Here is a 15,097-nt window from a genome sequence, read left to right as displayed (position 1 = left end):
TTGCTTTTTATCACTTTGCATGTTTTGTGCCAATCCTTTCTGGCCTGAAATGTTTCTGATGAAAAATTAGCTGACAGTCTTATGGGAGCTCCCTCGTAGGTAAGTAACTGTCTTCCTCTTGCTGCTTTTAAGATTCTCTTTGTCTTTAACCTTTTCCATGTTAATTGCGAAGAGTCTTAGTATTGGCCTCTTTGGGTTCATCGCATTTGGGACTCTGCATTTTTGGATTTGTGTGGCTTTGTCCTTCACCACAATAGGGAAGTTTTCAGGCACTCTTTTTTCAAATAGGTTTTCAGTCCCTTGCTCTCTCTCTTCTCCTTCTGGTACACCTAGGATGCAGATATTCTTATCCTTCATGTTGTTCCAAAGGTCCCCTAAACTATTCTCATTTAATTTCTTTTTCATTTTGCTGTTCTGATTGGGTGTTTTCTGCTACATTGTCTTCCAAATCACTGATTCTATTCTCTGCTTCATCTACTCTGCTGTTGCTTCCTCCTACTGCAGCAATTTTGAACTGTTGTGCTGTGGCTTATGGGTATGCTGCAAGGCATTTTAAAACATGTAATATCTGACTATTTAATCAGGGCACTGACCTCTTTTCTCTTAGATTGTTCAGTAAAAAAAGTGGCAACAGCCAATACAACAATAGCACCAACACATCCAGTGTGAATGAATCAAAATTGTATCTTTTTTGTCATATCAGCCAAAAATATAACATTATTTGGTGTGCTGCAGAATTTTAGTAGTTTGAGTGTCATGAGATAGAAAAGGTTGAAAATTGCTGATCTAGTGTATTATTCATTTCAGATAGTGTACTCTTTATTTCTGATTGGTACTTTCTTATGGTTTACATGTCCTTTTTTATGTTGGTGAAGATATTCATTCCTAAGTTCCTTGAGCATCTGTATAACCATCATGAGCTCTGTATCTGGTTTATTGCTTGCTTCTGTTTCCTTTAGTTATTTTTCTGAAGATTTTTTATTTTCTTTCTTTTGTGGCATGTTTCTTTGTCTCTCCATTTTGGTTGCCTCTCTGTGTTTGTTTCTGTGTATTATGTAGATCTGCTATGTCTTCCAGTCTTTGCAAGATGGTCTTATATATTAGGTGTCTTATGGGTCCCAGTGGTGCAGTCTCCAGGAATGTACTATGTGTGCATTCTTATTGTAGGTGAGTTTTGATTGCTGTTTGCCCCTCTGTGTGTAGGGCTGGCTGACTCTGAGGACTGACCCCAACTAGTTTATGAGATACTCTGTGGGCGCTGACCACACAAAGTGAAATTATCAACAGCAGGGTCTGGTGCCTGCTGAGATCTCCTATTGGTTGTGCCACTTGTGGAGCTAATTGGGCCCTGCTCTGATATTGTCTGAATTCTGCTACTGGATGTGTTGATTTGGGGGCTTCTTGAGAGGTAATTCAGTGCAGATCAATGTCAGAGACTTCCTGTAACTGCACCTGAGAAAATTGCTCAGATTATAATGTATCCAGAGTTTATGGCTGCCATTTCTGGGCCTGTGTGTGCAGTGGAAGAGCCAAGCTGTGCACCACAGCTGGCTGCTTCCTGCACCAAGTTGGGGGGGCAGATCAGCAAAAGGCCCAAGGCATCCTGAGATCTTCCTCTGACTTCCTCCACTAGCTACCCATTTGGCTCAGTCACTGAAAGAGCCTCTGGCAGCACTTGAGTTGTATGAGGTAGATTCTCAGTAAGTTACCAGCTAGGGGTGAGTGGTGTTCACTAGACTGATACAGACTCAAACTCTGTGCCAGTGCTAGGTCTGAGACCACTCAGAATAAGTCCCAAAGTATACCAGCACCAGCTGCCACCTTCCAGGTGCCTGCAGACCTTTGTGTTGAGGAAGGGTCTTGGGTAGTCATCAGAGTGAGGCATTCAGAGCTTATCAGGCCCAAATAGACCAATTTGGCCATATAAAGGGAGGACTCTACACAGGAGTAGTTTGAGGGAAAAATGGCCCTCACCTTAGTCACAAGACTCAGTCTGTCTTGGATTCTGCTGATACCTACTCAAGAGCCTGAGTCCAGCAGAGTGAGGTGGCAAGGAGTTGGGATGGTGGAGCTAGTTAATCTCTCATGGGGTATCAGCTCCAGTCAGGCTCTCAGGAAGAAGAGGAGTGGCCTGTGTCTCAGAGCCACACAGCTCAGTCTCTGATATGACCTAAGTCTACCTAGACCTCTACACCACAAGTCCAGGAACCTGACTCCTCTGCAGTGTGTGAGCTCAGCAGGGTTGGGTGACAGCAAATCAAGAGGGTGGGGCTATTGCATTCTTCCAGGCTGATGCCCTATGGAGGGGAGTGTTCAACCCAAGAAAGATGGCAGCTGTGGGCAGTGTGGGAGAGGGACTCAGCACAGGGATCCTGGTAGTTTTCCCTTCAGCTCTGTTTCCTGAGCCACACAATCTAGTTTATTCCCACACAACAGTCTGTTATGAGCTGCCCTCCCTCTGCCAGAGCCAAGAGTGGTGGCTACAAACAGGGTATTATATGTTGGCCCTTTAAGAGGGTGCCTGGGTTTCTAGCAGACTCTCATCTCTCCTTGGCAGACAGAATCCCTGCTGATTTTCACATCCAGCTAGTGTGTGGGCTCCTCTTCCTGGCTCTTGTACTCTGGGCTGGGGAGCCTGCCTTGGGGTTGAGACTCCATGCTTCTCAGGGGAAACTTTACAGCCAAGATATACCTCTGGAGTTTTAGCCACTGAACATGGGTGTGGGGCTAGCCCTTTTCATGGCTCTGCCCTTCCTGCCAGTCTTGATGTGGCTTCTTCTGTAAATTCTTGGTTATAAGACTTCTGTTTAGCTAGTCTTTAGTTGGTTGTTCAGGATGATTGTTCTATATACTAGTGATAGTTCCAGTTTGGCCCTGGGAGGATGTGAGTGTAACATCCACTTACCATGCCACCATCTTGGATCCTCTTCAGGCAGTTGTTACATGGAATGGCATCCTTATATGGTCAGTTTTTCCCATTTTCCAAGACAATTTTGATATCCAGATTTTGATATGAAATTTCCTTAATTTTAAAAACACTTTCTGGGTCAAACTTAATGTTTATGTAAGCAATCACCCCAAATATAACTTCCACATTAGAGTCCTTGCTTAGGTTAATTGACATGAACTTAGGGAGGATAGGATCATTTATTTGGCAAATATTTAATGAACTCCTACTATGTACCCAAGACTGTAGCCCTTCTCTAGTTGAGGAAATATGGTCTTCAGAAAGTAGGGGAGAATCCCTAAGGTAGAAGAAATAAAGTTCTAGCAGTATGTAGCATGAGTGCAGGGCAAGTTCAGAAGAGAGAAAAGATTACATGAGCCAAGAAGGGTAAGGGTGGCTTTGTAGAGGGAGAGAGGATTAAATTCTGCTCTGGGGGATGAATAGATTCAGAATATGAGACTCTGGGAAGGGAGAAGGAAGGACAAAAGTATGGAGATGAGAATGGACCTGATATGTTCATAGATTTGAGAGAGAAAACAAGAATAATATAGCCCAATTTGGGCTCAGTATCATAGGATAAATGTTCATGTTTCTGAGTAAAAAAAAGACAAAAGAGTTATAAAGTCTGTATCTTTGCATCCTGGTACTGATATGACTCAAAATCAAATTGAAAAGCAATTAAAAAATTACTAAAAGAAGAGTATGCAAAGAAGAGTGTGCAAAGAGTGGAAGACAGAAACCTTTTACTTTAATAGTGACCTCAAGTGAGAAATCTCATAAATTGTCTAGGTCATGATAAAGGAATATGTGACCATGTCCACCTGATGCCATTCAGAGCAATTACCTTAAATACAATGTCAGATTTCCTCTGTAAAAGAAGGTAGCTCAGGTTTAGAACATGAGTAACTTAGATCACTGCTGATTACACAACCCTGAATAGCTTGGGACCTGGGTTAATTTACACACTCAACTTCCTAGCATTATTCCTTTGGGCTGACAAATCAGCATTATTTTCCAGATTCAAGACATCTCCCTATTATATTACCCCCTTTTTGGTTGACTCTTTCTTGTCACCCTCATCTAATGCTACATCAGATAGCTGTCTCGCTGAGCAACAATTTCATATAACTTACAAGGGAGAGAAGTTGAGTACCAGTCTTCTCAGTAATTTATGCCACAATAGCAGCAGCATGAAAGTGCTAGTTGTTTATAAATAAGCTCTAAGAGCAGCATGTGGGTTTCAAAAAAAAAAAGAACAGTTGATAATATTCACTGATTTGAGCATATCTTTACGGCTAGTATTGCAGTATGACATAATAAAATAAAATGTTTCCTGTTGTGCAGGAGTAGAAAGTTTTCACCTATGTTAAATTGATGAATGTTGTGATTAGGAGCTCTTTATGTACTGAAGAGATTCAGGGTAGTCTACTATGTTCTGTCTGAGAGATACCAGCCTCACTGAACCTAGCAACCAAGCAAAAACTTCAGTATAACACCATTTATATATTCCCTCATATACCAAATCCATTTTTCCTTGGATAGGCTTTGAATTTTACTCTTTCTAACTCACCCCAGGCTGCCAAATATAATAACTGATGCATAGAACTTACTATGTGCCAGGCAGTGCTTTAACTACTTTACAATAGGAAGCAAAGAAATGTTAACTCAATCAATCTTGACAACAAAAATACAAGGCAAATCTTTCTATTCCCATTTTATAACTGGGGAAGTTGAGGCCCAAAAAGATTAAGTAACTTGTCCCTAGTTGTTGGAAACTGCCCTTGCTGGTTTCAGAAGCTGTAACCCCTCCATGGCTAAGGCTGAGTAAAAAGACCTTAGGACCTAAGGAGATAAAACTTATCCTCCTGGCAGGGGCACAGCCCCTACTCCCTTTACTTCACCCTGCTTGGTCCCTGGAGGATGACTGGATAGTCAATGACAAGTAAGATTTCTCAAGGGAGGAACAACCTAAGACAGGCACAGTCACAAAGGAGCCATTAGGTAAGGGTTTAGGGGATTATGGAGAAGGGACAAAAGACCTTCACCCCTCAGCTTTGTTATAGCCTGAGTCCTCATTCTATCTGTAAAAAGTCCCCTAATCTCTTGGTTGCCTTACTTCCCCTGCCTGACTTAAACCTAAAACAATGCTGGAGGCAGTGTGGCCCTGTGCTGGAACAGAAGGTTCGTGGGGCGATCAGGCCTAAAAAAGAATGAATAAAATCCTGTGAAACCTGCTTTGCTAAGAATCCCCTCAATTTAAATGTTAAGGGTCCCAGCATAAAATGTTTTTTTCCCAAAGTTTTATGCCCTTTTGGTGTCACTCTATCTATCTGACCCTGACTCAGAATAAGCCCTTATACTTCTTTGAATGTTATCTGTTCCTTGATTATTACTGCCTGACAATGATTGATGAGCTTTACGTATATGCCCTGTATTCCTGTGCAAACTGAACCCAATACAAGTGCACTGAAAAAGAGGCTCAAGGCCTTTCTCCTCTGAGAGACTGGTCAGCCTTTCCTCCCCAAGCAGATCATGTCTTGGTAGACTTATTCTCATCCTGGTTGCCGGGGGAGCTTCATGGGATGGAGCTCCCCCCACCTAGTCACACAGCTAGTAAGTAGCAGGGCTAGCATTCAAATCAAATGTCTGTAGAGCCTTGCTCTTAATCATCTTGTCCTGCCTGCCTCTCTGACAACTTTCTTCTTGGGCCAGAGGCATTTCCAGCTTTTGGGCAAGGTCCAGTGGGAGAAAACTGGGCATTTCTTGGTTGTTATTGTCCTGAAGTTACTGCTTTATTGATTGAGTTTTTCCTTCCTCTGTCCTTATCTATTGTATTTTATTTCTTTTCTTTTTTTTTTAATGTTTAACCTTATTTATTTGTTACTCTTAGAAAACCTCATTTTTGGCTGGACTCAGACTTAGAGGTAGAAGCTCTCAGAGAGGACAGCCTACGTATCTTGGCAATTTGTTCCTGGTGTTTTTCTTTGGCCTCCTTCACCCTCTTAGCCAAAAGTTTAGCATACTCTGCAGCCTCTTCCTTATTTTTCTTAGTACGTTGTTTCTTCAGAGCAATATGCCGACGTTTGTGTTGTAGGACACGTGGAGTAACAAGACGCTGAATCTTAGGTGCTTTGGTTCTAGGTTTCTTACCTTCCTTGTTTAGGGGCTTTCTCACAACATATTGATGGACATCATCTTCTTTAGAGAGGTTGAAAAGTTTTCGGATTCTGCTAGATCTTTTGGGCCCCAGGCGACGAGGCGCAGTAGTATCAGTGAGACCAGGAATATCTTTCTCCCCTTTTTTTACAATGACCAAGTTGATAACACTGAGATTGGCATCCACAATGCAACCCCGAACTGATTTGCACTTTCGCTCTCCAGTCCTCCTTGGTCTGTAACAGGAGTGCCCCTTGCTCAGCAGCAGGCAGATGCAGCCATGGGTCAGGACACCCTGCTTCATGGGGAAACCTTGCTTGTCGTTCCCACCACTGATTCGAACAACATAACCCTTCCACTCTTCACCCAGAGCGTCAGCAGCAACTTCTGTGGCCATACGCTTCTCATAAAACGTACGAAGTTTGTGTTCATCGTCCACTTCAATGAGTTTCTGACAGCCAGTGGCTGGGAAAGAGATGTTCAGCTTCATCTTGAAGCAGCTGACCACCTCCCAGGTGCCACGGAAAAGAGCTGTATTTTATTTCTTGTTTTCTGAGTTAGATGGCCTCATCTATGTATGGAAGAGGGGAGAGCTGAACTTATCTCTGGTCTTTTGCTAGGATAGCACAAGTCATTAGCATTTCTGTTTACCAAGAAGACATGTCTCCCCTGTGATCTGAATCCCATATTTTATAGTTAACAATATTCTCCTTCTCTTGGACACAAAAGTCCTCCTAGGCCTGTTAGCCAGGCATGAGGCTTTGGAGTCAACTTTTCAGCACAAGTCTATATGTAATAGAAGCCAAGTATTTTCATGTGTTTGCAGAAATGGGCTAAGTACATACCTTATTGGCTGCCATGGAAAAGTATTTGAAAGCAGTAGCATTATTTTGTGGTGCTGCATCATTACCTTCTAAATACATCTAGAAAAAAAATTAAAAGAGGATGTAAAAAACTAAGAAATTTGAGGGTGATGAAAATGTTTTAGAACTACATAAAGGTGAAGGTTGCACAACACTGTCAGTGTAGTAAATACCACTGAAATATACACTTTTAAATGACTAATTTATGTCATATGGATTGTACTTCAATTTTTTTTTTAAGGGAAAACTAAAGAAACAATCTACTACATGCATTCTGGAGAGACATTGCCCAAGGACCAAAACATGAGATCTACTTGTGTTTTTTCACATTTCCTAGCATCTAAATTTACTGTATGTAGCACTTCTGGAAACAGGGCATTTATCCCCATGGTTGCTAATAAATATAAGCTTGCTGCAGGGAGCCAAAGGCAGTACTTGGCAGAGGGAGTGATCTTTGAAGAAAAAAGAACATGCATTTCTAGAGGAACACAAGGGTGGACTTTGGTCAGCCTGGAGCTGGGTTTCCTTCTGGGAGTTAAGGAAGGAGACACCTCACTGAATTGAAGAATGTACCAGTCTTCAATTCACTAGCCCTGTGAATTCACTAGCTAGTTATGTACAACTAGCCCTGATCTCCTGTTACATGCCAGGGGGAAAGATTGTGGGAGAGAACCTGAGCTATACTCAGTCAGAAACCCTGGGACAGGTGTACTTCAAGGTTGCTTTTGGTGTCTCAGGTGAAAGTTGCTGATTTCTGGGGCCTTTTAAAAACTATCATCTTGCGCCCTGGCTGGCGTAGCTCAGTGGATTGAGTGCAGGCTGTGAACTAAAGTGTCGCAGGTTCAATTCCCAGTGAGGGTACATGTCTGGGTTGCAGGCCATGACCCCCAGCAACCGCACATTGATCTCTCTCTCTCTCCCCCTCCCTACCCTCTCTAAAAATAAATAAATAAAATCTTAAAAAATGAAAACCAAAAAAACAAAAAACTATCATCTCAGGAATACTACCCTCATTTTGTAGCCAAATGCTCCTCTCAGCTGCTTTCATGAAAGAGGCCTGCATCCTTATAGCCTACATTGGCTTCTATCAACTAATACCATTAATTTCTTAGGTTTTTAAAAAATGAAAGTTATTGATCAAGATGAAGCATGTACCTTTCCTATAAATGCCATGGCATTTGCACTTCCAGCCTTTGCTGCCTTTAAAAAGTAGTATAGTGCTTTCTGGAGAGAAATGGAACAGAATTATTGACAGTTATAAACATATTATACAAAATGGATTTTCAAAGAAAACTGTATTTCATTTAACATGCATTAAAAAAAATCTATTAAATTTCCTCTTTCTTCAAGGCAGTATTTCAAATGCTATTTGAGCCATAAACTGAACAGTGGAAGAATGAATATATAAATATATACACACTATATATACATGTATATATATAAACACCTTTGCACACAAACACACATATTGTATATATGTGTATGTGTGGATCTACGAGGTATGTCCAGAAAAAGTCCAGCCATTATTCATATAATGAGAACGGTGTGTGCAACATTGATGTAACCTGGCTGCCAAGGAAAGTGGACTGGAATGCACATGTGTGAACAATGGTGACTTCCCTGTAATAATCCGTTGGGGAAGTAGATGCCACTGAGTGAGCATGTGAACTGTGTGGTCATCACATTCAAAATGACTTAGTAAATAGAGCACGAATCTGCATCAAATTGTGTGTTAAGCTTGAACCTTCTTCTGTGGAAAGTATTTGGGTGATTCAGAAGGCCTCAGCTATGGACAATTGGTGACTGGAAGTTTCATCACAACAATATGCCCATCACGTCTCAGGCAGAGTTTTTTTTGTGAAACATCTAATCACCCAGGTGACTCAGTCCCACTACAGCCCAGATCTGGTGCCCTGAAACTTGACTTTTCCCCAAACTAAAATCACCTTTGACAGGGAAGAGATTTCAGACCATTGATGAGATTCAAGAAAATATGTTGGGGGTTCTGATGGCAATTGGGAGAACTGTGGGAGGTCCCAATGTGCTTACTTTGAAGGGAACTGAGGCATCATTGTCCTATGTACAATGTTTCTTGTATCTTCTTCAGTAAATATATCTAATTTTCATATTACATGTCTGGATACCTTCTAGCCAGACCTCAGTATATATGTGCATGTGTGTGTGTGTGTGTGTATACCTCTGTGTGTGTGTATGTGTATGTATAATACATATAACCTAGAGACCACACACACACACATATATATAGTCCAGCACAAATAACTCCCCTTTTTATTACAAAATCTTTTATTACAAAATCATAAGCATTTAATTCTGTAACATAACAATATAACACTTAAACATACCATATGACATTTTAGGTAAAATGTTCAAGTTGCTATCCATCTCATGCGAGACAGTCACAAACCCTACCAACCATACTCAAGCAAGCTTTACTTCTACTGGATCCTGTGTGTGTGTGTGTGTGTGTGTATTTATATTATATTTAGAATGTGAGGACTTTTCACATTTGGAAAGGCATGATGGGTGTATGACTTAATGAGAACAGACAAATCTCAGCTGCACACCTAACAGTCCATTGTTTTGAAAAAGTACACATCTATGTTGACACTATGTACTGATAAGACAGTTTATACAACTGGCATAATTAGGTATGTAGCATCTTAATGTTTATAAGGCAGAGTGAATAGAACCAGACACAACTGTCTGCCTGCTGAGACCAGATATTTCTGTAGAGGTGAACTTGAGGCCAATTCTTTCTAAATCAAATTGAAGGATGCCAGTAAACCTTCTGATTCTCTCTAGGTCATAACATTAGATGAAACTCTCAGTCTAGAATACATAAGGTCTGCCCTGCCCCTTGCTGCTTCATTCCATAGGCCTCATCCTGAATTCCCAGAAGCTCTCCTCAGACACAATATGGAGTAATAAAAAACGTTAGCCCCAGGAATGAGAAATGAAGACACTCTCCAAAGTATCTTATTAGGACACAACTCTTCTGCACTTTAAAGAGCGTTAACTAGGCTGATGTGCAAGGGTCTGCTGCTTCCCAAAAAGAAGAAATTGTCTACGGAAGAAATGTGGGTAGTTCTTTTATCTGTAAATTCGCTCTAGAAATATTACCAAATTATTTGACAACCACAGGCTTATTAGTTAAGTAGGTCTGTCTTGTAGACATAAGTACAAATGTCACCAGTGCTGGACCTCATCATATCATGCATACATTTGTCCATCCATCTCCTCTCTTCTTTTTTAAAAAAATATTTTACCTTTTAGAAAAAGGTAGGGAGGAAGAGAGGGAGAGAAATATCAATGTATAGTTGCCTCTCTCACCCCCTCCCAACTGGGGACCCGGTCTGCAACCCAAGCATGTGCCCTGACTGGAAATCAAACCTGCAATGCTTTGGTTCACAGGCTGGCACTCAATCTGCTGAGCCAAACCAGCTAGGGCTCTTCTGTTTTTCATTTATCTTTTCAAAGCTTCATTGAAACCTGATGTATACATGGTAGTATGCTAGGTAATATAGGTGATTCATAGGTAAAAAACACTGTGTCCACAAAAGAATGTATATAAATGGCAACAAGGCAATAGGTGATAGGTGGGATAAAAGGAACATCAAACAAGAATTAGAGGGGTATAAATAATACATATTGTAATCAGTTCTGTGATAAGTATTTTACAAGTTTTTTCTTAACTAATATTCACAATGACACTATAAGGAAGGTATTGTTAATATCTAAGCCCTTTTAGTGACACTTAAGGGTACTGGAGTCCCACAAAAAGCCTGAACCCAATTCCCATGTACTTGGCACTCAGCCTTCTCAGTTAAAGAAAGAGGGCTTAAGTGATAAGGGTTTCATGAAAGATGGAGAAAATTTACCAGTATAGAGGTTATCATAGGCTGGGAGAATAACATGAGTAAAGAAGGGAGATGGGAATGTCCAAGGTGTGTCCAGGAAATAGTAATTTCTTCAGTATGACTTAAGTAGAATATCTAAAACCTAAGACTTGAAAAAATATGATGGGTCCATATAATAGAAATCTTGAATACCAGGCTAATGACTTTTATTTTATTTGGTTGAATATAGAAGCCACTTAAGATTTATAAACATGAGTAAATAAATTAAATGTATGGTCAAATGTATGATTTACAAATTACATTTATCAGAGCCAATATAAAAAATAAAGTTATTTCTTATGAATGTCTCTATTGAGCCAAGATCCAAATATACTCTTAGATTACTATAATTTGTGCACATCACAGTATCTCCAGGCCTTGCTTTCCTCATTTATGTTTTCTTCTGTGTGGTCCTAGAGTATTCTGTCCTTCCTTATAATGCCATCCATTCATTGATTTAATTGTCTGCTTAACTGTTTGTCTTCTCCAATGTTGAATCCTCTATACTTAGTACAGTGTCTACTATATGTTAGGCACTCAGAAAATATTTCTGGAATGAATAAATAAATTGTGAATTTAATAATAAATGTATAAATCTTTAAAACAAGAGGACTGCATTTTAATCTTTATGATCCATTTTAGCTCTAGTATTATGATTCTATGAAATCATTTTCAAAGTCCAGTTTCAGAATTTGGCTCTCAAATATGGCCATAGTGAGTTATAGAAAAAAAATTTCACTCTAGAAAACTAGATTTGAACTGTTAAAAGATAATAATCTATTCACCAGAAGCAAACAAATATCTTGGCGCTTTCCCCATTGTTCAATATAACCATTCAATAAAGACCAAAGGAATTGAGGTTTTCTGAAATTCCCTGTTCCATACTCGTCTACATTCATGGCTTACTTGGCATTTCCATTCTCTTTTCTTTCTATTTAAATTAACCTGCCCATAAAGCTATCACTTCAATACTTTATTAAACACTAAATAAAAATAACATGCAAGTAGTTTTGATGGATATGCAAGAGCCAACCTGAGTGCTTGCTTTCAAAAAGTTAAGATCAAGTATTCATTCATCTGTCATGGCCTGCATATTTGTGTTCCCCCCAAATTCATAGTTCATATACTGAAAACCTAATACCCAAAGTGATAAGAGGGGAGGCCTTTGAAAGGTAATTGGCAGAGCTCTCATCAATGGGATTGGTGCCTTTATAAAAGAGGCCCCAGAGATTTAGCTCATCCCTTCTGCTATTGGAGGAAACAATGAGAAGTCTGAAAACTGAAAGAGTCTTAACCCAACTATGCTGGTGTAGGAGACCATTCTATGTGGTGTGGGCCCAGATCCCACTTGGAGATGCACAGGACCCATGCCCACAGACAGGTTTTTTTTCATGGGGAATCAGGCCTGCATTGTGCTTAGGCCACTTTGAGTCTTGCTCTTGCTAAAAAACTCCCTCACCCTGAATTGAGGACATTTACTGCAAAATAACTTCCTAAAATCCATGCTAAACCTTCCAAGGATGAGTGTAACCAGTTCAACCACTTTTGCCTTTTCACTTGCAAATATTCCTCTTCTGTGATGTGATTAGTGGCATTGGCTCCTTTGTTTTCTGTAAAAGGTAACTACCTAAAGTGAACCTGTGCATAGTAAATGAGGACCATCAGGTAATGTGCTGAGAAACCCAATAAAGGCAGGTTACGGCAAGGGCCAAGGCTTTTGCTCCCCTTGAGAGAAAAACCATGCTGTCCCTTTTCCTCCACCAGACTCGGTAGTTCTTGTGAATGTGTCATTTTATCCATAATGACGTGAACACTGTGGGCCAGTGTCTGCATCATGCTGGCACTCTGATCTCAGATGTCCAGGCACCAAAACTGTGAGAAGTAAATTTCTATTGTTTTAACTCTCCCATTCTATGGTATTGTTGTTACAGCAGCTCAGACAGACTAAGACTCCATCCATCTATCCATCCTTCATAGATTTACTGTGTACCTACCATTATATTTTACTGATTCTAAGATGCATATCCCCCTTTAATAAAGACATTTCTTATCATCAATGGCATCATACAATTTATGTTTGCAGTGTTTTTTCTTTCTCAGTTGAACATAAAATAATGTATCTTATATTGGTGATGTCTTGTTATAAAATATAGTATGTCTTAGGTATTATGCTAAATGAAGTTTTATTATTTGATTACACATCTTTTTTTTAAAAAAATGAGCATCATTTTTTGTTTGTTCTAAGAAAACTCCTAGTTTAATCAGTTTGTAACATTTCCTCTAGAATAAAATGCCAGAAATATATTGATCTAAAAACATTTATGAAAACTTCTTTTGTCTTAGGCTCTATAAATCATCTTGGGAAAAGACAATATTAGCTCTTTTTACTGGGTGGCAAGGTAGACAAAGCAGTTGACCTTACATGTTTATATTATTTTTCTGTTAAGTTTAATCTAATTATGCCTTATCCATTTTAGTAATATACACCAAAACACCCATATTTTCTAATCCAATTCATTCTGATCTGTATATATTTAGAAATGCAAATTACATTAAAATGTATTTGTAGAAATGAAAGATAATATAATCAAAAGTATTGTGTATACAATACTTTTCAATAATTAAGAATTTTGTGGTGGAAAGAGGGCTGAAAATATTTCTTGAGGTGACAACTCATGACAGATTAATTAAATCAACAGTGAGAAGAAAAAACAAACAAACTAGTTATTTCCAGGTATTTTGATATTTAATTTGCTAGGCAGCAAAATGGGTTTCACTTTATTTATAAAGAACCTTACACTAAAGTGGCCCACTCCAAGACAAATTACAATGAAAATGGCAAAATTTAAAGACACAGAGAGAATCTTAAAGGCAGCAAGGAAGAAACAGCTAGTAACATACAAAGGAGCTCTGATAAGGCCATCAGCTGATTTCTCAACAGAAACACTACAAGCCAGAAGGGATTGGCATGAAATGTTTCAAGTGATGAAAAGTGAGGACCTACAGCCAAGACTACTCTATTCAACAAGGCTCGTATTTAAAATGAAAGGTGAAATAAAGAGCTTCCCTGACAAAGGAAGGCTAAAAGAGTACATCTCCACCAAACCAGCACTGCAAGAGATGCTAAAGGGACTGCTTTAAAAAAAAGAAGAAAGAGAGAGAGAGAGAGAGAGAGAGAGAGAGAGAGGGAGGGAGGGAGAGAGGGAGGAACACAGGAACAGAATAAAAAATGGCAATGAATAAGTACCTATGAATAATAACCTTAAATGTAAATGGATTAAATATTCCAATCAAAAGATGTAGGGTAGCTGAATAGATAAGAAAAGAAGACCCACATATATGCAGTCTACAAGGGACCTACCAAAGAACAAAAGATATACATAGACTGAAACTGAAGGGATGGAAAAAATACTCTGTGCAAATGTTCATTAAAAAACTGGGGTAGAAATACTTATATAAGACAAACTAGTCTTCAAAACAAAGGCCATAACAAGAGATAAAGAAGGTCACCACATAATACTTAAGGGAGTGGTTAAACAAGAGGATAAAACTCTTATAAACATATATGCACCCAATAGAGGTACACTTACTGTAAGTATATAAAGAAAATATGGGAGAATGTTAAACAAGAGAGTCAGCAATACAGTTATTGTGGGGGATTTTAACATCACACTGTCAACAATGGCTAGATCTTCCAAACAAAAAGTCAACAAAAATATTGCATAATTGAATGACACTCTAGGTCAAATGGGCTAAATTGATATTTATAGATCACTTCACTCAAAAGAAGAAAAATACACATTCTTCTCAAATGCACACGGATCATTCTCAATGATAGACCACATGGTAGGATGCAAACCAAGCTTGAACAAATTCAGAAAAATTGAAATCATATCAAGCATCTACTTGGATCACAATGGCTTAAAACTAGATACCAACCTCAAGGAAAAAACCCCTCAAAAACATTCAAATACATGGAGGCTGAATAATATGTTATTAAATAATGAGTGGTCGACAATGAGATCAATGAAGAAATCACAAAATGTCTGGAAACAAATAAAAATAAACATAAAACAGACTAAAACCTATGGGACGCAGCAAAGGCAGTCCTGAGAGGGAAGTTCATAACAATACACAACTACTTAAAGGTGAGAGAAAACTCTAAAATAAACAACCTAACCTTACACCTATAAGACTAGAGGAAAAACAACAAA

The 15,097-nt window shown here is 39.2% G+C and overlaps 2 protein-coding genes across 3 annotated transcripts in view; both read right to left on the bottom strand.

Moving 5' to 3' along the window:
* The window catches only part of SEL1L2 (SEL1L2 adaptor subunit of ERAD E3 ligase), a 92,645-nt gene that overhangs the window by 42,345 nt on the left and 35,203 nt on the right, over positions 1–15,097 (bottom strand). For both annotated transcript variants that reach the window (XM_036009553.1, XM_036009554.1), the window contains 2 exons: positions 8,122–8,190; positions 6,949–7,026 (listed from right to left, as the gene is read on the bottom strand). In XM_036009553.1, the coding sequence (XP_035865446.1) occupies positions 6,949–7,026; positions 8,122–8,190 (147 nt within the window). The remainder of the gene's footprint in view (positions 1–6,948; positions 7,027–8,121; positions 8,191–15,097) is intronic.
* On the bottom strand, positions 5,837–6,638 carry LOC114506370 (40S ribosomal protein S6-like). The gene has a single exon (XM_036009552.1). It carries the CDS (start codon positions 6,591–6,593, stop codon positions 5,844–5,846), a length of 750 nt encoding a protein of 249 aa, XP_035865445.1. The 5' UTR covers positions 6,594–6,638; the 3' UTR covers positions 5,837–5,843.

The sequence above is a fragment of the Phyllostomus discolor genome, chromosome 9 (assembly GCF_004126475.2).
Source record: "Phyllostomus discolor isolate MPI-MPIP mPhyDis1 chromosome 9, mPhyDis1.pri.v3, whole genome shotgun sequence".
In the NCBI taxonomy this organism is placed as follows: Eukaryota; Metazoa; Chordata; class Mammalia; order Chiroptera; family Phyllostomidae; genus Phyllostomus; species Phyllostomus discolor.
This window is presented reverse-complemented; position numbering and strand designations above follow the sequence as displayed.